This window comes from Phaseolus vulgaris, chromosome 1, assembly GCF_000499845.2.
Source record: "Phaseolus vulgaris cultivar G19833 chromosome 1, P. vulgaris v2.0, whole genome shotgun sequence".
Taxonomy (NCBI): Eukaryota; Viridiplantae; Streptophyta; class Magnoliopsida; order Fabales; family Fabaceae; genus Phaseolus; species Phaseolus vulgaris.
The window spans coordinates 17,722,408-17,748,609 of NC_023759.2; the positions used below are offsets into that span (position 1 = coordinate 17,722,408).

Consider the following 26,202-nt stretch of genomic DNA (forward strand, 5'->3'; position numbering starts at 1 on the left):
ATAATTAATACGAAGTTTTTAAACATACAACATTAAGAACAAGAAAATAAATAGTAACCTCTTCACAAGTGGAAAACAAACCCCGACAGTTATGTCCTCAGCACTCAATGAGTCAATAGTCGGTGAAAAGCATGTCATTCAATCTCATGCCTAGCATTATAATAGTAACATGCACCCTCTGATATTTTTTTTTATTATATTTAATATCGTGATCAACTGCACGATATAAACGCACCAACAAAGTTGACCCCCAACTAAAGTTTGATACATTATTAAAGTGAGCCAGTAACAAATAGATACATCAAATGAACTCGTCTGCCTGATGTGTCTAGCTTCAATCCACTTCCAATTAATGTCAATATGTGTATGTTGCACAATAATATTGTCAGTTGCATCATGTGCCAAGTCCCAAAAAGAACTATTCAACCAAGATATCTTGACTGTGCCTCCTTGAACCATAGTTTTTGGTGCCACAAATCCCAACAATTCCTCACAGGCAGATACCAAGTCACCAGTACTAACACCTGTAACAAGTTCCCCATTAATTGGAAGCCCAAGTTGAATGACAACATCTTTTAAGGTGATTGTTGTCTGTCGAGTGGCTTATGAAAGGTGTGCATTTCAGTTCTCCGCCTCTCGATTAATGTCATAATTAGATGATGATGATGATTTATGTCAATATTTTTTAAATTCAATATGTGTTTGAATTCAGCATGTTCAATCAAGTCATTCAGAATGTTTGAGAACCCAAATGGAATGTCGTTTAGGCCTTATAAGTCTTTCGTTCCCCTACCCATAAAGTCTTCATCACATGTTTATGTTGCAACCGTAAAAGGGACATATCAAATGGCAGTCGTGCATTGGCTACCATTGGTATATGATCTGTTAAGAAAAAAAAATGAAAGTTCAAAATGTCTTAAATACCATAAAGTTGAGTTTTAGCAAATATATTTAAGACTTACTTGTTGATATGGATTACAGACAATAGTATAAGGAAGAACGCAATACTAGATCTCCAAAATCAGAAGGAGAAGGCAACCAGAACGGAGGAGATGGTGCAGATGGCTTAAGGGTGATATGCTTATGTGAACTCCATATCAATTTATTGAACTCTTGCATGTACTTGATGAAACTTTTTTCTAACATGTGTATATGCATTTGAATGATGTGTGTGAAATTGAAGCAACACACCAACATTTATTATGTGTGACATTGAAGCAACACACTAGGAATCTCTCTGTGAAGCTTTCACGGGTGAATAACAAATATTCTTGAGGAATCTCTCTGCCACAAAATAAAGGTCAGAGCAAGCATGAACGCATGCGAAGTGAACTTGCCAATGACGCAAATAATGACATTGCCACTCAAATTGACTAGTCTAGAACATGCCAAATTGGAACTCGTATTTCCCATGGAAGAGTTTGTCGATCACTCTTTCTGGTGATCACGTAAATTTGGACTCCAACCAAATTGCAACTATTGTGGTCAATTTCATCAAAGCAAACCCATTCATCCCTGTGAAAAGTTTAATTGCAGAAATTAGAAGTCGTTATGGTTATTCTGTAACGTATAAAAAACATGGATGACAAAACAAAAGGCGCTTGCCATGGAATTCAGGGACTAGGACGAATCCTATAGTCATCTTCCAAGATGGTTGCAGGTGGTTCAAGAAAGTGTTACTTGAATATGTAACTCGGCCTTTTGTTATAGACGGTGTTCAAGACAACTCGTGTTTCATCTTCGAACATGTATTTTGGGCTTTCAAGCATGCATTGATGGCTTCAATTACTCCAAGCCAATAGTCCAAGATGACGAAACATTCTTGACCGGAAAAGACCACGAGACTTTGTTAACTACTTTAAGATGACAACTAATAGAGGAAAGACCATTTTATCAGCATTCAAATCTCCAAAAGTTGTTTGGAAAAAATATGATTTTCTATCAGTATATTGCATATACCACATTGCATCTAACTTCAATAAAAAATTCAAGAATGTTGAGGTGAAGAGACAATTGATAAACATGGGTATTCTTAATTTAATTGACTTCTATTGATTATTCTTGTTGCAACACAGTGAATTGAAATCATTTCATTTTTCACATGCTCACAGGTTACGAAATGAAACAACCAACTCTTCAGGAAAAGTTGTCGGCTCTAAGATCACAATTTCAACAAGCTTTTTCCTAAATAGATCAAATACCTTTGGAAAAATGGACACAAACATATGACGGAGGCAGCATGTATGACCACATGACAACAAATTTAACTGAGTTCATGAACTATGTATTAAAAGGGAGTACAATCGTTAGACAACTTTTGAAAGAACTAGATCTTGGTTTTTTGAACGAGGGACGAAGACGAAGTGCATGTTACAAACTGACCATCAATATTCAGAAGATATTACTACCTTGGTACAAAAAAATGAACAACAGTCTGCTATGTGTCATGTCCAAATGTACAATAGACAAAATTCACAGTTTAATGTTTAAGAGCTACCCACTCCCCAATTACGATACTTACCTATGTCATGCAAAGTAAGACTTAATGACTAGTGGTGTGATTGTGAGGAGTTTCAAGTTCTTCGGCTTCCCTATGCTCATGTCATCGTTGTTTTTTCGGCATGTCATTTACTACTAACAACATTCGTTGACCTTATCTAGAGTCTATAGTATATTTTGAAGGCTTACGAAGTTCAATTTTCATCAAACTCAAAATCAAGATTATTGGTCTACTTATATGAGACCGAATTTCATTCCAGACCCCCCACATGCATACCAACAACTTAATCATATATATAATGAAATGGATGAACGACTTCAAAATAAACCAAATAAATACTATTATTGTAGAAATGAAGGCCACAATAAACCAATTGTTCATATCAACAATAGTAGAATGTAGACTCTTGTACCATTTTTCTACTTTATATGAGAATTAAAATTTTCGGTTAACGTTTTAAGTTTTAGCGTTTCGATTAAATTTTCCAATTTGTTTTTAACGTTTCAGATTTAGAATTTTACCAACTTAATTTTTTATCATATAAATTAAATTTAGTTTGATCATTTTTCTTAAAATAGTTTATTATATTCTTTTATATTATTAAAGTATTATATCATTAATTTTATTAAAAATTTAAAATAATTTTAATATCTTAAAAACCATAAAGTTATATTTAATTTTTTAATCATATATAAGAAAAAAATATTTTCTAAAAAACCCTATTCATTCAACCATCCTTTAATTATATATAATAATAAAATATAAAATCTATTCAGCCATTTTTTAATTATATATAATAAAACAATATTTTATAAAAAAATATTTTTCTTTAATTATGTTAAAAAAACATTTTTAAAGCGTACACATATACGAATTCATTTCAAAATCGTAAATAATATATACGATTTTTCATTTTTTTTAATTCTTAAGATTCTAATTTTATTTTAATTAAAATTTTATTAGTTAAATAGGATTTTAAACGGATATACGAGTTCTTTTATATTTTAAAAACTCTTATAATTTATATATGATTTATCCATTTTTGAAAAAAAAAACTGCTTTTTCTAGAATTTTTGTTTTAAATTACACTACACATTGAAAAAAAAAACCATATTTACTCGTAAATATTATAAACTATATGGCAATCCATATTGAAATGAAAGATAGTGTAGAAACTAAAGAAAACAACACTTGTGGACTATTTGGATTCGGGTGATTGCTATTGAAATGCAAAGAAAGTGAGAGAGTATTCTCTCCTTAAACCACTCACAAACCTAACAATCTTTGACTCCTCACTATCATGCATATAAATTTTGGTCAAAGTAGTTTCTAAGTCTTTAAAATATTCATCTACATTCCTAGGTCCTTGTTGAAGTCGTTGGAGCTTCAAGAAGAGTTTCTTCCTATAATAAGGAGGAGAAAACCGCGCGCACATGCATTTCTTTAAATCATACCAAGACCACGACTGACCTCTTGTTCAAACCAATGTCCATTACAGTTTGATGCCACCACTGCATGACATAATCTAAAAATTCCAGGGAATCTAACTTAACCTTTTGGTCCTCTTGGACCTCATACACATTGAAAATTTGTTCTACTTTAGCTTCCTATCCTAGATACACATTGAGATCACTTTCCCCACTAAAACTAGGCAATTTAATGAAAGGAAAAGAAGGTTTGGATGTTGGGTGTTGGTGGCGCCTCTCTTCAAATTGATGCATTCTCCATTCTTGGTCTTCTTCTTGGCTCCCATATCATGTGTAGCTTCTAGAGGCTCTCCTTTGGTCCCATCCCCTTCCTCTAGGTTGCCTGTCTTGAGCTGCTTCAAGTCTTTGTAACCTTTCCACTAATTGTCGCATCTCCTCCTCCTTTTGGGCAAATGTCCTCTTAGTTTCCGCAAGTTCTCCCAAAAGAAAAGCTTTTGGGGGAGATTGAGGTTTGGAAGATTCTCCTAAAGACAAATGAGCCATAATTTTGCACAAAAGAAAACAAACAATTAGTGAAAAAGATTAACAATCATCTCCTCACTTGTATCACTCGGTTGTGTAGATAGAAGGAAAAGTAATGCACTCAAGAAATAATTTCTCTCTCAACCAAGGGTCTACACTTGGGTAACAAGCACTTCAAGTGAAAGATGACAAAGATCTTACACTTGCTTACCAAAGATTCTCACAACAAATTTAAAGAAAGTTTGAATGACAAGTAAGAAAAACTTAAAATCAAGAAAACTAAACCAAATTTGGAAATAAGAGAATGACAACTTTTAAGAAGACAAACAAGAAAAGCACTAAATAAAGACTCAAGGAAACTTACTTAAACTTTAATTATGAAGGTTTGAAAAAAATTTAGAAAATGTGAAAGCAATAAGGATTAAATTCCACAAGTATGAACTCAATTTGTCATATACTTATAATCCTTTTTAATAATTTGCAAAATGAAAGTTGAAATGTGAATGCTTCTCAAAACTCTTTTATCTTTGTTTTTATGGATTCAAAAGTTCCATATCCTTGATTTTGCATGCATATATTTTTTTTTTTGTCATTCCACTTTTCACTTTTCCGAAAAAGGTGTTAAGTTTGGATTCAAATCATATGAAAAATAAAGTTTATGACAATCATAAACATGGTCCGAAAATTTTACATAATTTATATTTTTTCGAAATTAGCTCGAACATAGTATCGAAAATAATATTTCAATTGCTGAAAATAATATTTTAATTAAAAAAAATTATAATTCACAAATAATCAATTAAATTAATTTTTTTAATAATTTTTAAATGCAAAGAAAAATGTGTAAAGTTATATTTTTATCAATTAAAAAAATACAATTTCAATCACACCCATCACATTATTCACAAATTTTCATAAATTTTTCTTATACTTTCAACTCTATTTACCTTAATCCAAACATTCTAACTTTCTTTACAAATTATTTCAAATCCACTTCGACATTTCTATTCCCAAATTTAAATAAAATATTAATTCCCAAATTCAAATAAAATATTAATTTGATATGATCCAATGTCACTCCCACACATTTATCAAAATTAAGTGTTTGATGCGGTTTTGGGATACTCAACTTGCTGCCAAGTTCTATTTGTTTATTTGGACTTTAATGAATGAGACTAAATCATTTACTTTTTACTTTTCACCTAGGAAGCTCATTGCTGTTTTCATGTCTTTTCTTCAGACAAAGTCAGTCCTTTTGAAAGCAAATTCAGTGAAAAAAAGGTAATCAATGCATTGATTGCTTAACAAAAAAGAAAAGAAAAGAAAAAGAAAGAACTCCTTTATTAATTGAAGGCTTTAATTAAATGTCTTTTTACCCTTTCAGTGACTGCATTATATAAACTGGAACACTTGACCACAATAGCTACTCTCATGAAGGAAATTTGAATGGAAAAGTTTTTCTTTTCAGATGAAGCACCAAAACAAAATTCCTCTTGTTCACACTTCAAATCCGAAAGCCTCATAAGGGTGGAAGCATCAATGTCCTTCTCAGTAGGCAGTACCCACACACCACATCCATTTTTCTTCTCATTGGTTCAATTTATGACATTAGAAGACGAAGATAAACAGAAATAATATTTTTTTAGTAATCATTCATTGATAACTCAGATTTTTCTATAATTCCATTACAATTTTCAATATTATTATTTTAATTTTTTATATCATTTAATTCTAAATTTACCCTTTATTATATATATATTTATTTTTAAACACATTATTACATAAAAAATTATATACAACTCCATATATGTCAAAATATCATATTCATAAAAAATAACATTTTTTTTAAACAATGAAAATATATAAAACAATAAAAATAAAAAGAGTGAAAAGTTCTGCGAAGAAAAATCATTTTTAATAATTTAAGCTACTTTATTAAATAAAATGCAACAAATATTACATTATATTTTAAAATAATAATTAAATTGATAATAAAATAAAAATATTAAATTAATTAATAAAATAAAATAAATTTAATATTTCATTAATATATATTTAATGTTAAATAAAAAATAAAAATATTAAATTAATAAATAAAATAAAAATATTAAATTAATAAATAAAATAAAAATAATTAAATTTGAATGATTTATTTTAATATATTTTTATTTTAAAATATTACTTTTTTATTTATTAATATTTTATAATAATTTTTTGTTTTAATGTAAAACTTATTTTAACTTTAATTTATATTTTACAAATTTATTAAATATATTATATGTTTATTATATATGTTTATACTTATTATATTAAATATATTATATTTTATATTAATATTTCATTAATATTTATATTTATATTGTAATAAAAAATAATTAATTATATAATAATATAAATAACTATTATGAAATAAAAAAATAATAATATAAAAAATAAAATGAAAATATTAATAATATATTTATAAAATAACAATAATAAAATAAGTAAAATAATTATAAATAATAAAAAATATTTTATTTTGTCACATCACTCGTAAACTTTTATAATTTTTTTTCATTTTTTACTTTATTCACCTTAATTATATAAAAAAAGAAAATCACTCTCGAAGAACATGCCAAAGAGAAGGAGGGTGAGACCCTTTTTGGGCATATTTGTATCCCTAGAGGCTACTGCATCCTAGGCAAAGAGAATGGGCTACCCTCTGACTTCCACGCTGCCAAACTGATCTCATCACAGACTTGTGAGCACACCACTGATATGTATCAGAAATCAGTCTTGAATTCATTCAAACCCATTTTTATTTACCCCTGTCACTAGTGGACCCCAATGTCAAATAGCTGTTCCAACTTCACTACCTTTTACATTCTTTACTTATCTTTTTCAGAGTATATAAATAACACATTTTATATATACTTTTTCAAAGTAAATAGAAAGGATTCTGAGTTTTACACACATCAATTTGTGAACTTCATTTAAGTTTTATGGACACATGCTTCAGTTTTGATTTTCCCTCAGAAATTCTTGGTATCCTGGGCAGGCCTAAGGTCCTGCCCAACATAACCCTTCAGTCTAATATTATTATTTTGGGCAGTGAGGCAGATAAAGAGAGGAATCAAACAAAACCGTTTTCCCATCTTTTGGTGTTCCCTTTTTTTCAGTTTCATAGAGTCACTTTCTTCACCTATCTTGTCCCACACCCTATATAAACATTCAGTTTCATTCAGTCTCATACATATCAACACCACAATCCCAACCCTTTAATAGATACACCATCTCACAGACATGGCTCTTCAAGGTTCAATGTCTTTTGCTGCTTTCACTCTTTTCTTGGTCCTCACAACAGTCTCTCATGGCAGAAATATCAACCCTCCCGTGTATGGTATATGTTCCTCTTCTGTCATTCTGCATGGATACAAGTGCCAAGAACACGAGGTAATACACTCTAAACAAATGCTTTGCAGTGGTGTTTGGAGATATATATGATCAAAATAAATGAAGTTCAGACTTAAAATAGTGAGACATTTTTGCAGGTTACAACCAATGATGGATATATTCTGAGTGTGCAAAGGATCCCAGAAGGTCGTGCTAATGGCAGTGGTAGCAGAACCAGGAAACAACCAGTGATCATACAACACGGAGTTCTAGTGGTAAGTGGGAAACTCTATATTATATATGCATCTACCCAGTTCCTACTTTCAAATTCAATTACCCTTTTCTTGCACCTTTCTATGGAATCTAAACACACTAATAAGCTCTTCAGCTTTTTAAACTGTTAAGTAAAATTAAACTTTTTAAATTCTTCATTGTTCGATACTTGATTATGTCTATACCATTCTCTTAATGAAAAAGTTTAATTATGTAATCTCCTACATTATGTATATCTACCCATCAAACACCTTTGAAGCAGTGCGTCATAATTTTTTTTACGTGTTTTGTTATAGTATTTAGGATAAACGGTTTATAACAATGCTGAGATAGCTTCAAAAAATAATTTTTGAAAGGTTATATAACAGATACATCTATTTTAATGATCTTATGTTCATTAAATTTTCTATACATTATTTTTAATTATATATATCTCGGATATTTTTTTTTCTCTTTTTTTCTTTCTTCTCTTTCCACCTAAACTTAGTGCAGCATGAATTAGAAGGGCAAAATTATATGTTTAGATTTTTTTTTAAATCTAATATTTTTTGCATCTCTTTTATAATAATTTTTTAAACTTTTTTTCTTCTCACGCAACATTTTATTCTCTTTTTATTCCTTTTTGCCCTGCATTCATTAATTTCACACCGTTTGCCATTCTTGAAACAAACGTTACCACAGGTTTATGATAAGGTGGCGAAAGTTCGGCGTCTGTCAAAATAAATTACGTGATGCTCATATGTCTCGTTGCTTAACGCATTACTATAAGTTACACTTTCTTTAGTGACGTTACAATTAAGCAATAAAAAGGTGCAATCATCACAATAGATTATTTTAAAATAAGTTTTTTTTTTCAATCCATCTCTTCTATAAGTCTTATCTTAGTTAAGATAAAACATTTATTAATCATCTTTATAAATGTTAAACTCTTTTGTAAAAAAAAAGCAATTTTATTACTTTACTCTTTAGTTAAAGCATGCATTCATTTGATTAAATGAGGGTCAACAAGCGTTGACCATTGTCAATGAGTGTGATCCAGCTGTTGAATTCCGCGTCATATGAATTTGATTTCCTTTAGACATGTTTCAAAGTAAAAAAATCATGATTTGTTTTTTTCTTTTTTCTTTTGTTACTTTTCTTTGTATACTCCCACAATCATCGGGGCTTCGAATTAACGACAAAGTGTATGAAAGCATCAATATCCTATGTGGTTTTTTTCTTCATTTTCATAATTTTCAGAAACCCAATCCTGAAATGATCCTTTTCATATTAGGAAATATATATATAAAAAGAGACACAGTGCAAGTGTCGGCCATGTTACCCATGATAAGTGTCAATATTGTTCTAATAAAACAAAATGTATTAAAAAGATTTTTGAATAGTCTCATATTTCCTTGATCAAGCACTAACAAAGCATGCTTGTAAAATTGAAAAAGCTATATTCACATTCTCAACCCTTAAGCAATGATAGAAACCCCACTCATGTCATGCGTACAAATTAAGGTTATTATGTATCTCTGTCACATGGATTATCAAGGTTGCCTTCTTCCCAACCAAGATAGCATGGAACATGACCCCCACTAAATGGAAGTGCACTTTAAAATTTTGAAGATCTTGTTCTTCGTATTATAATTTACTTTAATTTTTACTACACTTGTGTTTAATTTCTATCATAATTATACTCATTAATTAACAAAAAAAATAAATACTTCACTGTCCAAATTTTGTACGAAAGTGGGATAATTTTTCCACTTTTTTTAATAAAATTAGATTATTTAAAAAAAAACACACAAATATAAAAAAGTTGTGTTAACGTAACACTTTGAAATGGAAAAAAATGGTATCACTTTGATGCAACTTTTCACATATTCATAATTTTTTTAAAACAATCCTATTTTAATTAAAAAAGAAAATTACCACACTTTCATAAAAAAATTTACTATCCTCCCCAATGTTTAAATACAAAGTTAATAATAAAAGCTAAATAATAAAAGTGAGTGCTTGAAAGAATGTGGTTTAAAAAGTGAAATTATAGGTTTAAAATAAAAAATTATAGATAAAGTTATGAAAGCAAATAGAAAAAAAAAAGTGTCGACCAAATCTTATATAGTCTCTACATATAGTTATATACTTATTTATTGATTGATTAAAATAATACAATAATTACAATTTGCTATTATTATAGTAGATAATTTTGTTTCTTAAACCTGTGGTAAGAACTTTAATCTGTAGTTTTTAGGGAGAAAAAAATGTCTAGTAGGAGAAAATTAAAACTTGTTACAATACTTTTACAATACCATGGATGCAGGATGGTATGACATGGCTTCTGAACCCTCCAGAGCAAGACCTACCTTTGATTTTAGCTGATAATGGCTTTGACGTTTGGATTGCTAACAGCAGAGGAACCAGATTTAGCCGCCGACACATCTCATTGGACCCCTCTAGCCCGGTTGGTCTTTTTTTTTGTTTTTCTCCTGCTTTCAGGTTATCTTCTCTTCTGTTTTTCCTTTAATATGCTAAATTAACTCTTCTATATCAATCACCCAGGCCTTTTGGAATTGGTCTTGGGATGAACTTGTCTCCTATGATCTACCAGCCATCTTTAATTATGTATTCACCCAAACGCAGCAGAAGATCAATTACGTTGGCCATTCCTTGGTATTGCATTTGGAACTTATTAATAGCTTCAACTTTTCTTACAATCTTAATATAAATTATCATATATGTTATGTTCTCATGATTTCTAATTCATATTCATAATGTTAAACTCTTTATATTAACAATGTTTGATTAGAAAGTTGTTAGTTAAAGATAAAGAGTAGAATTTAGTTCTGAAAGTGATAGGCCATGTTTGGCAGGGAACTTTGACAGCTTTAGCATCCTTTTCCGAAGGGAAATTGGTTAACCAGCTGAAATCAGCAGCCTTGTTGAGCCCTATAGCGTATTTAAGCCACATGAACACAGCACTTGGTGTTATTGCAGCTAAGTCCTTCGTTGGTGAGGTACGTGGCACCTCTTGTTACTGTGAAATCATGTTCATACACACATAAATGAAGACACATTTGTTGATTCTGGGAAATGATTTTTGTTTTGCCAAACAGGTCACTACCCTCTTCGGTCTGGCAGAATTCAATCCAAAAGGGTAATGAAGTTGTCTCCTTATATGTACTTTTAAACCATAACCATGATTCTTACCAACTCCATGCATTGTATAGGTTACCTGTTGATGCCTTCCTCAAGTCTCTCTGCGCTTACCCTGGGATAGACTGCTATGACTTGATCACTGAACTAACTGGTCTATGTCTTTGCCTAAACTCCTTCACTACTTGTTAACCATTTGATTTTTAATTAAGCATCATATATTATTGGACACATTTTTCTTAGAAGTAAATCAAGGTTTAATATTATTGTTAATACCACTAAATATGGTGAATGTTAGTTTTAAAGAATTGATAATAGTGATCATCTAAAAAAACTAAAGAGAATCAAAATCCCAAATAATTTAAAGAATTAAAACTGAAAATCTCCATATTTCCACTGAAAACTTGGTTAAACCATAAATTAAACTGTAATGTTTTCTGACTATATCTGTGATCGGATTGTGATGTCCTATTTAGGTAAAAATTGCTGCCTCAATTCTTCTACTGTTGATATATTCTTGAGGAATGAACCTCAGTCAACATCAACAAAGAATATGGTGCACTTGGCTCAGAGTAAGATTTTCCCATCTACCAACATAACTCGTTTCTGGTGTTCTGAATTCAATTGCTTTTATACTGATCAAGGAAGCTTATATTACAATGTTTTGCAGCTGTAAGACGTGGGGTGTTGACAAAATTTAATTATGTGAGACCAGATTATAATATTATGCATTACGGAGACGTATTCCCTCCTATCTACAACCTTTCCAATATCCCTCATGACCTTCCTCTCTTCATTAGCTATGGTGGCAGAGATGCACTTTCAGATGCTCGAGATGTTCAGAATTTACTTGATAACCTCAAGTTCCATGATGTGGACAAGCTCAGTGTCCAGTTCATCAAGGAATATGCTCACGCTGACTACGTGATGGGGTTCAATGCCAAGGACTTTGTATACAATGCTGTTATTTCATTTTTCAATCATCAAGTTAACACTTGATGCCAAGCAAACTACGTCATAGAAAGAACCACGTGGCTTCATACGCTAGTGATCACTGAGATCAATCAAAAGTTATCTAGTGAAGATTAAGTAATGACCAATTACAAAAGTAATGAAGTATCACTACACCAGTGATTTGCTTTGGTGTTTCAATGGCTGTGTATCTATTGTAATGCAGAAGAAATTGGCTATTGGCCTCAACTATGTAACATGGAAACACGTGGATGAGATTTATCAAAAGAACTATAAACTAAGCTAGATGCATATGTGTATGTATGCAAATTACTCGCCGCTATTTACATTCTTAGTAAGAAGGTTCCAAATATATACATATCCCAATGGATGGTTGAAAGCTCACATCACTAAAAACATTTCGTAATTGAAGCTCATTTGAAAATCTAGTGTGCCAAATATCAGTTTATCATTATGAGCTACATATTCATATTTACTAAGATTTTCTCTGGGACAGTCATTTGCTTATATGCCTTCAAGATAAGGACCCTTTGGAGACCCATGAATCACTTTTCTGTTTAATATCTATATTCAAACGCCTACTACTGATTATGACCACTTGTTGTGAAATGAAAATTTTAACAAGTACCCATATGTATTTTTCCTTTTAATTTTCCAACTGGTTTTTTCCTACTCTATGCAGAGGTATAGAAGCTTCTCTGAGTTTTAGAAACTTAAGTTAATAATGAGTAAGATAAATTCAGAATAATGATATTAATGTTGGGAAAAACGGGTAATTTCTCCACTAAAACAGAACACTAACAGAGCTATCCGACAAATAATATTAAATAAACAGAGCGAAATAATAAAAGAGATAAAAAGGAAAAAACACACCAAAAAATTGTTAACGGAGTTCGGCCAATTTAGCCTAATCTCCGAGAAACAACCCGTTTTTATTATGAGAGAAGATATTACAACTTGGGATATTTAACAGTGAAGGAGGATATGTTAATTTATAACCCTCAAACCTCCTTCCCAAACAATGAACCCACCGATGTGGGACTTGGAATTAAGCCAAAATCAACAAATCTCCACTTTGGATTAATTTCAAGTCCCACCTAATACAAATCTTCTCAAAACATAACAAAAACAAACTTTGCAGTGCTTCAAATTTGCGCCTTTGGGCACCAACTTCAAATGTGCAAGATATTAACCAAGTCTAAACAATGTTCAAACTTGGCCCTTGTAACCACCTTGGTGAGCATATCTGCAGGATTCTCCGTAATGTGAATCTTCTGGAGAACAATCTCCTCTTCTTCGAGAATCTCACGCACAAAGTGATAGCGAACATCAATGTGCTTCGTCCGTGCATGAAAGACTTGATTCTTGGCTAAATGAATAGCACTCTGATTGTTAGAATATAACTCAAGTTGTTTCTGACCAACTCCCAAGTCTTTTAGCAACCCATGAAGCCAAATTGCTTCCTTCACAACCTCTGTAATCGCCATATACTTTGCCTCTGTTGTAGACAAAGCCACCGTAGACTGCAAGGTAGACTTCCAACTAACTGGCGCTTTTGCTAAAGTGAACAAATAGCCAGTTGTAGACGTTGCTTATACAAATCACCTGCATAATCAGAATCAAAATATCCAACTATGCATTGACCAAGTGATTCATCTTGCTCAAATGCCAATCCAACATCTAAGGTATTTTGGAGGTACCGTAGAATCCATCTCACAGCTTGCTAATGACCCTTACCCGGATCATGCATATACCTGCTAACAACACTCACAGCCTGTGAAATATCTGGTCTCATACACACCATTGCATACATCAAGCTTCCAACTGTTAGAAAGTATGGCTTTAAACTAGAGGGGGGGGTGAATGGTTTAAAGAGGGATTTCGAAAACTTTTAAGCTTTGAATGAAATTACTTTGAGAATATCTTGATTAAGAAATCAGTTTTTCAAAACACAAAGCTAAAAGCACAGCACCAGAAAAACAATCGGTTGTTTCGCAGAAACAATCGGTTGTTTATACCAGTTTACAAAAATAAAAACTAAATTTAAAGAGTTAAGGGATAGAGAAAAAAGCACACAGAGATTTATACTGGTTCACTCTAAACCCAGAGCTTCATCCAGTCTTCTCAGAACTCACTGAGGAATTCCACTAAGCAATCAAACCTAGATCACTTACAGGTTTTGTATCTTCGTGTATACCAAAATGTTGTAGTACCTTCTGCAAATACTGCTTCTGTGACAACCAAAGTTTTCCCCTCTCTCTGTCCCTGTTTATCTCCATGCCGAGAATCTTCTTGGCTTCCCCCAAATCCTTCATCTCGAACTCTTTACTCAACTGAGCCTTTAACCTGTCAATCTCAACTTGGCTCTTTGCTGCAATCAGCATATCATCAACATATAAGAGTAAGTAAATATAGGAACCATCTTGAATTTTGCGCAAATACACACAATGATCATATTTGCTTCTCTTGTACTTCTGATCCTTCATGAACTTATCAAATTGTTTGTACCACTGTCTCGGAGATTGTTTCAGTCCATACAACGATTTGCTAAGTTTACAAACCCAATCTTCTTTACCAACAACCTTGTATCCTTTTGGTTGAGTCATATAGATTTCCTCATTCAAATCACCGTGTAGGAACGCGATCTTTACATCAAGTTGAGCTAACTCCAAATTCAACTGTGCTACCAAGGCCAACAAAATTCGAATGGAGGAATGTTTAACAACTGGAGAAAACACCTCATTATAATCAATTCCCTCCCTCTGAGCAAAGCCTTTAGCAACCAACCTTGCCTTGTAGCGAACATCTTCTTTATTAGGAAATCCTTCTTTCTTTGCAAATAGCCATTTGCACCCAATTGCCTTCTTACCTTTTGGTACTTATGCCAGCTTCCACGTCTTATTCTTCTTCAAAGACTTCATGTCCTCTTCCATCGCACCCGCCCAATTACCACTCTCTGAACTCAGAATGGCTTCTGGGTTAGTGGATGGAATGTCATCAACAACTGAAAGTGCATAGGCAACCATATCCATGAAACGAGCAGGCTTTTGAATATCTCGTTTTTGTCTTCTAACTGCAATTGGCGCTGATTGTTGTTGAGATTCTTGGGTAGGAACCTCTTCCTTATCTGACTCTTCTTCTGCCATAGAAGAGTCACTTGTGGTATTTCGTGTTGGGATCACCACTGTCTGTTCAAACTCCACCTACTTCCGGGCACACTCCACCCGTTACGGAGTACTATCAGCTCCTTCTGGATTTACCTTATTTAACATGGCAGATTCATCAAAGGTAACATCCCTGCTGATAATCGTCTTCTTTGCCTCTAGACACCATAAACGGTATCCCTTCACTCTAGGACTAAAGCCCATGAAAAGAGCTTTCTTTGCCCGTGGATCCAACTTTGATTCAATCACATGATAATATGCAATAGAACCAAAAACATGCAAATAATCATAATCAGTTGCAGGTTTTCCAGACCATACCTCTAACGGGGTTTTGCCATCTATAGCAGATGATGACAAACGATTGACGAGATGTTGAGCGTATGTCACAGCCTCAGCCCAAAACTCTCTGCCTAACTCAGCATTAGACATCATACAACGAACTTTCTCCACAAATGTCTTGTTCATACGCTTTGACACCCTATTCTGCTGTGGTGTTTTTCTAACAGTGAAGTGTCGAACTATGCCACAATCTTGGCATACTTTCAGGAACAGATCACTCTTGTATTCTCCTCCATTGTCTATTTGGAGAACCTTAATCTTCCTTCCTATCTGGTTTTCAACTTGAGCTTTCCACTTAAGGAAAATTTCAAGCACATCATTTTTGTTCTTCATAGTAAACACCCAAACTCTCTTGGAAAAATCATCCACAAAAGTGATAAAATAATGCCTACCTCCGATTGACAGAGTCTTGGCAGGTCCCCACACATCTGAATGCACATAATCCAGAATACCCTTGGTATTGTAAATTGCAGTACCAAACTTCACTTTTCGTTATTTTCCCAGAACACAATGCTCACAAAACTCAAGTTTGCAAGCCTTCCTACCTTTCAACAATCGCTACTGTCCCCACCACTGTACTACCTTGATAGTAATACAGATTGTTCTTCCTCGCGCCTTTCAACATCACCAGTGCTCCTGAAGTTGCTTTAAGAATTCCATCTCGCATCGTCACAACTAGGCCTTTAGATTCTAAAGCCCCCAATGAGACGAGATTCTTCTTCAACTTTGGCACGTACCGTACATCCTGTGAATCCATCATGATTCCGTAACTTGATTGAACCTATCCCAGCTGTCTTGCATGGATTATCATTACCCATGTAAACAACCCCGCCATCAAGTTCTTGAAATTCAAAGAACCATTCCCGAATGGGACACATATGATAGGTACAACCTGAATCCAATATCCACTCATTTGGATACGATGATGTTGAAAGCGAGACAATTAAAGAGATATCTGATTCCACATCACTTTTGCATTCTGCAACATTTGCATCTTGCGGAGCCTTCCCTTTCTTCTACAGTTTTGGACAGTCTTTCTTCCAGTGTCCTTTCTCATGACAGAAAGCACACAAATCTTTGGCAACGGCTCGACCTTTAGAATTAGACCTCCCTCTTCTCCCCTTTGTATGGCTTTGCTAACGACCTCTTGCCACCAATGCTTCTTCTGATGTCGTTGATTTGGTTTTCATCTTATCATGCTTTCTCAATTCATGACTATATAAAGCAGAACAAACAACATCTAAGGACACATTCTCCTTCCCGTGAAGGAGCGTAGTCTCCAAATGTTCAAATTCACCAGGAAGAGATGATAACAACATCAAAGCCAAATCCTCATCCTCGAACTTCACATCTAAATTCAACAGGTCTGCTACTAATTGATTAAACATAGTGATGTGTGCATTCATAGTAGTACCTTGTTGGTAGTCAAATCGGAACAACATTTTCTTCATCCAGAGCTTATTCTGACCACTCTTCTTCAGAAACTTGTTCTCCAATGCCTTCCACAGTTTGTGTGCAGAAGTCTCATTTTTTACAGCATACTTCTGCTCTCTGGACAGGCAGGATCAAATAGTTCCGCATGCCAACCGGTTGATGATGCTCTAGTCTTTCTCCTCTACCTCTTCTAGTTTCTCTCCTTCAATAGCAATATCAAGACCCTGCTGAAAAAGAGAGTCCAAGACCTCTCCTTGCCACATGCCAAAATGTCCAGTGCCATCAAATATTTCCACCGCCAATTTCAAAGTGGACACCGGGAACCTCGACCATGATGACGAGGAGCCCGACACTCTGGATACATCCTTCACTTCTTCTTCTTGATTTTCCATTACAAACTCAAAATATAGTATTCAATATTACAAATAATTTCAAACAACCCAAGGGCGAACCTTCGACTCTGATACCACTTGTTGGGAAAAATGGGTAATTTCCCCATTAAAACAGAACACTAACAGAGCTACCCGACAAATAATATTGAATAAACAAAGCGGAATAATAAAAGAGATAAAGAGGAAAAAACACACCAGAAAATTGTTAACGGAGTTTGACCAATTTAGCCTAATCTCCGAGCACAGCTGAAACAGTCCGCTTTTATTATTATGAGAGAAGATATTACAACTTGGGAGATTTAACGGTGAAGGAGGAGATGTTAATTTATAACCCTCAAATCTTCTTCTCAAACAATGAACCCACCGATGTGGGACTTGGGATTAAGCAAAAATCAACAATTGATATCAGTCTTTCTTTTACATGTTCGTTTCTTAACTATTTTACTCATTCTTAAGGCCATCAAACTTTCAATTGCTTTATTTCTTCCCCAGTGGCACTTTTTCTTCCATTTCTTGAAGATATCGGAACTTAGAGATGAGATGCATGCGACCCCAACTTGTTGAGGCTAAAAATTATAGAGCGCAAAGAACATGAAAGAGGACTTTCGTAGAGTAACTCACTGTATTGATTTGAATGAAAAAAAGAAACCACTGAGTTTGATACATGTTCTATTTATAGAGCTTATTGAAGAAGTAATTAATAACAACAAATTAACCAACTAATCTCAACAGCCACAATTAACCAACAATTTGTAACAAAAGAAAATCAGGTGAGTAATTTATTGGCCATATCCACCAATTTACTCATCACTCAGGTGTAAAAATACCTGCTCCTCACCATAACCCTGTTTGGTTCTAGTCTTCTAGATGTATCTACCCATGATTTCTTTTTTTTCCTTTCCTTTCTTGTTGTGCCATTATCTGTCATAAAAATTGAAATTTGAACTTCGAGAGACTACCCCTTCAGATGATTCATGCTAACTTCGTTTGAACGCAAAGCTTTCACAACTTCTACCCACCTGAGTTTACTTGGCGGCTAATGCAAACACTTGAAACGAGGAAACTACACAAAAATGCTTTGCTTCTTTTGCCCCAGAGACCAAAAGCTGGTCAAGCTATGTTGAGCCAATTAGAAGGAAACATTCTTTATATTTTCTAACATGTTATTGTACAATAACTTAAATATGACATTATTTTTGAACATACATAAGATAACCAAATAACGTAATGATATCATATGTTAAGTTGTTAGAGGTGGGGTATAGATTTCACGGATTGTTGGCATAAATAGTAATGGATTACAACAAGGTTCACACATAACCAAGATAATAAAAAAAACACAGAAAGCAGAGAGACCCAAAAAGAGAGATGGGGCGCAAGAACACAATTTTCTTGGCACTGTTTGTTGCTTTGATTACAAATGAGGCCATGGCAGAACAACATGTAGTTGGTGGAAGCCAAGGTTGGGATGCATCCACAAACTTTAATTCTTGGGTTTCGGGCCAAACATTTAATGTTGGCGATCAACTTGGTACGTTTCTTACACAGAATTTAAAGGATTCATTTACTCAGTTACTTTGAGAAAAAAATTACTTTCAGTTCATACAAATTTAACTCTAATTTAAAAACTTAAACGATGAATTGGAATATTCCCCTGAAAATTGATTTAATTTGACTGATACTTTTATTCCTTTTTGTTTTGATAGTTTTCAAGTACTCTTCTGGGTTGCATAGTGTGGTTGAACTAGGTAGTGAGAGTGAGTACAAGAATTGTGATCTTGGGAATACAGTGAACTCAATGAGCAGTGGCAATGATGTTGTGAAACTGAACAAGCCTGGTGCACGTTACTTTGCATGTGGTACTTTAGGTCATTGTGGTCAAGGTATGAAGGTGAAGATCACAACAGTGTCTGGAACATCTTCCCCTGCATCATCATCATCATCATCGTCATCTTCTTCTTCTTCATCTTCAGCCTCACAATGCTTCAGCTCTCTTGTGTTCATTTTTGCATCGTTGATTGCCTCTCTGCTTAACCAGTTTTGATTCATGATTTGAGTTGAGCTTGTGAAGTTTTTCTAGAATGGACTTTTGGCCATGATTTCATTGTCTATGTTGAAATTATAGTTAAATAACAGGGGTCATGGGATATTTCTTTTAATCATTTTGGAAATTGCTATATACATAGAATATACATAGGGTTATACTGTTTTCCATCAATTTTTATGTCATTCTCCATTATTAATATTATTGTCATCTTATTAACCATTTATAAAACCAAGTACATTAAATTATTGTAAAAAGTTATTTCTTTGAGCATTCTAAAATACAAAATTAATAGTAATATTAATATCTTTAACACTTTTAATTCAATTTTTTCAACAAGTATGAGACAAGAATTTTATAGTTAACCCAAAAACGTTATCAAGGAAAATTGTACACCTTTTCAATGAAATGGAAAATAATGAATATATGTGTTCAACAATTTCAAAAAAAGAAACAACTTTAATAGTTGTGTTCGGATCCACTTGTGGCGAAAGATGGAAATGCGATTTGGATTGGAAAGTGAAAAGTTGAGGGTGTGAGAGTGTGGAAATGTGAAGATTTGAAAAGAAAGTTGATGATGTTTGGATTGGGGTATATTAGAGTGAATGTAAGAGAAAAATTGAAGTATGTGATGTAGTGGTTGTAAGGATATTTTGAATTGTTTTTAATGATGTAAATTGTAAGATTACAAATTTATCCTTATCCATAATAAAAAAATAATAATAATTAATTTTGTGCATATTTTAGTTAATTAAAATAATAAAAATTACAATTATAAATAAAATAATATAAAATTAAAATAAATAAATGAAATTAAAAATTTAAATATAATTATATTATTTTTCATTTTATTAATTTAAATTAATTTTGTTAGTTAAATTAGTGTATTTAGATTTTAATATTGTTTATGGTTATTTAATTTATATTATATTATATATATATATATTAAGTATATGTTTTTTATATAAAAACACAAATATTAATGATAATTTTTTGAATGGTTCCTATTCAAATACTACACACCGTCATACACATACATTTACTTGGGGTAAAAATGAAAATTAAAAGGTCCCAATGTGACTTTCCCATAATGTTTCATTTTCTCTTTAACTATGAGAGGATACCTTACGTCCCTCACTCACATTTCTTTGCTCCTACATCCGTGCAAATGATTAAGAGTCTGTTTGCTCCAGGGTGAGTCTTGTGCATGAGGACGAAAAGGAGGGGATGATTTGCATTTGGTTTAAGGGATATGCGCGAAAGAGAGAGTAAGTATACAAGCGTGAATAGTAAAATTGTTTCTCCTCCTCATAGCACAGAAACAACGAGAAAGACACATAACCAAATGTAATTTCCAATTTTGTCCCACATAGTAAACAAGTTTCAGTAACTTTATATTAATAAATTTGATTATCATAAAGTAAAAGTAAAAGTATATGAATTTCATTCTCAAATCTTTATAATAATATAATATAATAATAATAATAATAATAAATCATATAAATTAAATAATAAATAATTTTTAAAATAATGATAATAAATATAAATTAAATAAATTAATAATGTACTGAACAGAGTGCTCAATGCTTAGGGGTCAGAGCTCAGTGCATGGTGTGGGTAGGTCAGTTCGGCTGTTGGACTTTTAAAGTAGGTCATGAGTTTGTTCCAGTTACGTTAGTAAGCCCGTTGGAGAATAATTGAAATAATATTTTTATACGCTAATATAAAGTTAGTAGTAAAAGATATTTCTTAACCTAAGAGTGTGTGTTAGTACACGTAGTGGTTAAGTCACGTAAATATATTTTAACCTAAGTGTGTGTTTAGGGCACGTAGTGGTTAAGTTTCATACATAGTGAAAGATAACGTTGGACCATGAGTTAGGGTGCCCACGTAAACATAATATTTTCATGCAGTTAGCATCTGAAGATAAGTGGTGCCCCGTTAGCAAGTGATTTTTCTGTTGTTATTTTATGCTCTCATTAGAGTCAAGATTCTTTTTTGTTGTAGCACCCTGAGTGGAGGTGCCCATAAACAGAATGTTTTCTGTTACGTATGCTTCGGTTGAGATTAAATTCTCATGAGAGAAAACTGTTACAAGAGATAAGCTATAAAAGGGGCTTGAGACCCAAGGTAAATGTACGTTGTTTTTTAGACTGAAACTGAATACTTCTTTAATTTTAGTAAGCTCTTACTGATTTGATCGTCAGATTGTGATCAACAGGTATGACCCCCTCTGTTTCAACAGAGTCACGTTTCAATGCAACAATAAGATGTAGAACAAACTCCAGAAGAGACAGATCAAAAGTGGAGCTTCTCACCATAGTCAACCGACGAGAAAGTCAACTGGAAAGAACATTTAGCACCCACCGTGGGGCCTGATAAAACTTGATCCCATCCAAATTTGTGTTTGAGTTTTCTAGCGATATGAGGAACACTAGGCATGGACCGCTAGGATCTGAAGGGAATGATGCCCCTTCCCTACAATAGCTCATGGACACCGTGAGAGCTCTCCAAGAAGCCAACGAGCAGTATAGGCAAGAGCAGGAGTGGATCCAACAAGAGGCCAAAGCCAAGTAGGAAAGGCTGATGGCGGAAGCCAAAGTCAAGCAGGACATGCTAATGGCAGAGGCTAAAGTCGAACAAGAAAAGCTTATTGCAGAAGCTTGATCTGAGCAAGTGCTTAGGCAAGATCAACTGATGGCGAAGATAGATGCCTCATGAGCAAACAATAAGGAATTGCACAAAAATCTACAACAACTTGATTAACACTCTACAAGGGAGTGAGGTTTGAATGCGCCCCCAAGATCTCGTCCCAAGTCATTCTCACAGGCGATCATGGATGCGCTTGTGCCGCCACACTACATCACGCCTAAGATCGTTTTCACGATAGTAGAAGACCTTGAAAACCATCTTACGACGTTCAATGCCCAAATGATTATTTCTGGGGGAGCAGATGTTGTCCATTGCAAGATGTTCATGGGTACATTCACAGGTACAACGCTATAGTGGTTTAGTGGGCTTCCTGATCGTCACATCACCTCCTTCAACCAGTTTTCTGAGTTGTTTAGGGAACGGTCTTTGTCAACCAGGCCAAACCTCTGATTTCATATGACCTCTTCAGCGTGAAACAAAGACAAGGGGAGTCTCTAAAAAACTATTTAAACAGGTTCTGGGTGTTTATATTGAAGCTCCATACCCATGACGAGGCCCTGATGGTCAACGTCTTCGAACAAGGAGTCATGGAAGGACCATTTAGCGACTCATTGATTAGGAATTCGGCAGAGACATTCGTCGAAATACGACGGTGGGGGGTCGCCCATATTAACCTGGAGGAGGTAGTGTCCATGAAGCAGAACACCTTGTATCCAGTACAGAACAAGCCCAAGGAAGGGAGTCGATCCCGACCTCTAAGGGTCAACGAAACCACGATCGAGAAGAGGACGGACTCGAGGCGCGCACCATACCCAACCAGGAAGAACGTGCCCAAGGCGAAGGCCCGGGAGGACTTGACATTTCGACCCAAGTTTCGGATATCTTACAAGGAATTGATGAGCGTACCAGGGGTTGTGGAAAAACTTAAGTTCCCCGAGAAGCTTGACAAGAATCTGGGGTCGTGAAAGGAGGCCTGGTGCAAATTCCACAAGGGATTTGGGCATGACGCCGAGCAATGTATAACTTGTTAGAATTAATGGCCTAAACAAGAGGATGATGAATTGTTTGACAAAAGATTTTCGCAAAGATTGGATAGGAATGAAGTTTTATCAACAATCACAAAAGAAGTAATCAAGGAAGCCAATCAAACAAGGTAATTGAAACTGTTTGCAAAATATCAATCGGTTGTTTATGGAAGCAACAATACAAATTCAAATCAAACAGTTTATAAAGAGTGAGAGAGAGAGAAAGGTTTTACACAACCAATTTATACTGGTTCACTCAACCCTGAGCTACATCCAATCCCCAGAACAACCACTAGGTTTCCACTAGTAATCAATCACAAATTACACACACTCAAAGCCACAAAGAGGTGTTCTTGAAACCACAAGAGCACTCACCCTCTTTGCCTTCACACAACCTTAGTCAGAACACCCTTTGACCTTACAGGTTCACACACCTTTTACAAGTATAGAAAAGAACTATTACAAGAATGAGAAAGGAACAAATTACACCTGATAATTCAGGAATCACAAAGCTCCTAAGATTAGATCTTGAACCAATGCACAACTACTTAGCAATCTTGCAAAAATTTGATTTGAATCTGTTCTAAAAAACAATTTCAATCTCACTTTCTGTTTTTTTTAACACAAAGAGAAACCATATTTATAGCTCTTAAAAGTAGTCGTTTTAGGCAATCAATCATGAGCCAAAACAGTTTTAATTCAACTGAAAACAAATTTAACAGGTTTTTGAAAAGCTGTTAGGAAATGTGACAATCAACCGGTTGAAATATCGTTTTAATCGGTTGAATTGGTTATGACAGTTAGTCAACCAAGTCAAAAACAGTTTTGAAAACCTTCAATCAAGCTAAGTGTAAAACAACCGATTATATCGTGATTTCAACCGGTTGTTTTTCTCTTTGCTTAGAAAAACATTTTTCTCTTTTAACATAGATTGATTTAGCTTTGTGCATAGGACAAGAATGATCTGTACAAGAATTCTAAACACCCTAAAACTAAGCTCCAACCAAAAATACCAAAGCATAAACCCTTCAACACAGATTTGGAAGAGCCGCAAGGAGAGGTTGCTTCCAGGGACCAAGTGCATGAGGTACCGATCCATGGAGAGTTGAACACCATCTTAGGAGGATTCTCGGGAGGAGGGTGCACTGCCTCCAAGCGTAAGAGAAACGTGAGAGAAGTGATGAGCATGGAGGCGAGGAGACCTGACCATCCATTAGAGCCCACCCTCTGCTTTACGAGCTCTAACTTAGAGGACGTGATCCCTCATGAAGATGATCCGGTGGTGATATCTGTCATCACTGTTAGAAGAAAGGTACATCGAGTTCTCATCGATCAGGGGAGCTCAGCTGATTTGATGTTCTGGTCGGCTATGGTTGCTTGTTTGGCTTTGCGGGAGATCAGGTGGAAGTACGCGGATATGTTGAGCTGAGGATGACTTTTTTAGATGGCACCTTAGCTCAAACGATTAACATCAGGTACAATGTAGTTAATGCCTTTTCAGCTTATAATTTGCTTTTAGGGAGACCCTCTTTGAACAGGTTGGGTGCGGTGTACTCAACGAGGCACATGAAGATGAAGTTGTCTTCCCTTGATGGAGGGGTGATCACCATCAAGTCTGATCAGAAGACGACAAGGAAGTTCTACGAGAGTAGCTTAAAAAGTAAAAGGGAAAGGTACTCAATCACTGTTCAAGCAGGAGAGCTAGAGGAGATTATGCAAGCTGAAGTTGCCAGTGAAAGGCGACCTGGACCTGCTGGTGAGATTCAGGAAAAGGAAATAGGAGGCAAGAATATCAAGCTCGGCACGTCGATATGTCAAGAGTTGCAGTACAAGATACCCGAGATAATATTGAAGCACATGGATTCTTTCGCTTGGTCATCCGCAAACATGTCCGGGATAGACCCAAAATTTTTATGTCATAGGCTCACTATGGATGAGAAGGTCAGGCCGATAGTCCAGAGAAGGAGGAAATTCAATGAGGAAAGGCGCCTGGTCATAAAAGAAGAGATGCAGAAGCTTCTGAATGCCGACCACAAAAGGAAAATCCAACATCCTGAGTGGTTGGTGATATGATTCCACTAGCACACTTTGAATGATTCTTGACATTCTTAGGAATCATCTTGAGTTGGTTATGAGATAGGCACTTTATCATAGAATTGGATCAAGGTTCTATGAACAAGAACTCACCAAAACTAGTACCAAAACACAAACTCATATGGAAGTTCCAATTATTGTCAAATTGAACCGATTAAAATGGAAGGAAAAGCAAATGCACCGAACAAAATGGAATAGAACTGAATTGAACTGAACATAAAGACTAGAAATGAAGAAGAAACAATGTAGAACAGCAAGGAAGCAAAAGAACCGAAGCAAACACATAAGAAATGAAAATTGCCGAACTGAAAATCAAAGGAAGCAAGCTAAGACATGAACAATTGAAAGAGAAGGAAGGAAGGAGAAGAGAAAGCTCATGAAGATGGAGGAATGGTTGGATGATCACGCCACTTAGAGGATGGTGACTCCAAGATGAGTGTGCAAGCCGCCACTTGAGGTAACCATGGAAACTCTCAAGATAAGACTAGTGAGGAAGGCACAAAGCTCTCGAATGCTCTCTCAAAAATTGAGTATAGTTTCTCTAATCAAAATTCAAATCTGAATTGTACAAGCTAAGCACCTTTATTTATAGCCTAGAGGTGCTGAAAAATAGGTGGGAAAATTCAAATAAACTCATTTGAAATTCCCACAAAAAACAAGTCACATGGGAGGTGTGACCTTTTTCTACTATGACACCTCCTAAAAACTACACCTACACCACTCTCCTAAGTCACATGGACAATGTGACTTTATTTTACATTTTCACACTCCTTTATTTAATAACCACACCTCCTAAAACTATACAAGAGTATTTCAAAGCTTGGCCTTGCCCCTCATGGGATGGACTTGGG

The 26,202-nt window shown here is 34.4% G+C and overlaps 2 protein-coding genes across 2 annotated transcripts; both read left to right on the forward strand.

The window, feature by feature from the left end:
• The first annotated feature begins 7,062 nt into the window (after nucleotides 1–7,062).
• On the forward strand, nucleotides 7,063–12,519 carry LOC137813703 (triacylglycerol lipase 2-like). The gene is made up of 9 exons (XM_068616086.1): nucleotides 7,063–7,881; nucleotides 7,980–8,096; nucleotides 10,403–10,543; nucleotides 10,642–10,752; nucleotides 10,953–11,096; nucleotides 11,196–11,236; nucleotides 11,310–11,389; nucleotides 11,712–11,807; nucleotides 11,906–12,519. The coding sequence occupies exons 1-9, from the start codon at nucleotides 7,732–7,734 to the stop codon at nucleotides 12,232–12,234; spliced, it is 1,209 nt and encodes a 402-aa protein (XP_068472187.1). The 5' UTR covers nucleotides 7,063–7,731; the 3' UTR covers nucleotides 12,235–12,519.
• Nucleotides 12,520–18,837: 6,318 nt separating this feature from the next.
• LOC137813704 (mavicyanin) lies at nucleotides 18,838–19,695 on the forward strand. The gene is made up of 2 exons (XM_068616087.1): nucleotides 18,838–19,067; nucleotides 19,243–19,695. The coding sequence occupies exons 1-2, from the start codon at nucleotides 18,905–18,907 to the stop codon at nucleotides 19,578–19,580; spliced, it is 501 nt and encodes a 166-aa protein (XP_068472188.1). The 5' UTR covers nucleotides 18,838–18,904; the 3' UTR covers nucleotides 19,581–19,695.
• The last annotated feature ends 6,507 nt before the right edge of the window (nucleotides 19,696–26,202 follow it).

Bases quoted from the DNA above. Each gene is read 5' to 3' on its own strand.
- LOC137813703 (XM_068616086.1), top strand. From the start codon at position 7,732: ATGGCTCTTCAAGGTTCAATGTCTTTTGCTGCTTTCACTCTTTTCTTG. The intron at 11,097-11,195 runs GTACGTGGCACC...TTTGCCAAACAG, and splicing joins CTAAGTCCTTCGTTGGTGAG to GTCACTACCCTCTTCGGTCT. The intron at 11,808-11,905 runs GTAAGATTTTCC...AATGTTTTGCAG, and splicing joins TATGGTGCACTTGGCTCAGA to CTGTAAGACGTGGGGTGTTG.
- LOC137813704 (XM_068616087.1), top strand. From the start codon at position 18,905: ATGGGGCGCAAGAACACAATTTTCTTGGCACTGTTTGTTGCTTTGATT. The intron at 19,068-19,242 runs GTACGTTTCTTA...TTGTTTTGATAG, and splicing joins TAATGTTGGCGATCAACTTG to TTTTCAAGTACTCTTCTGGG.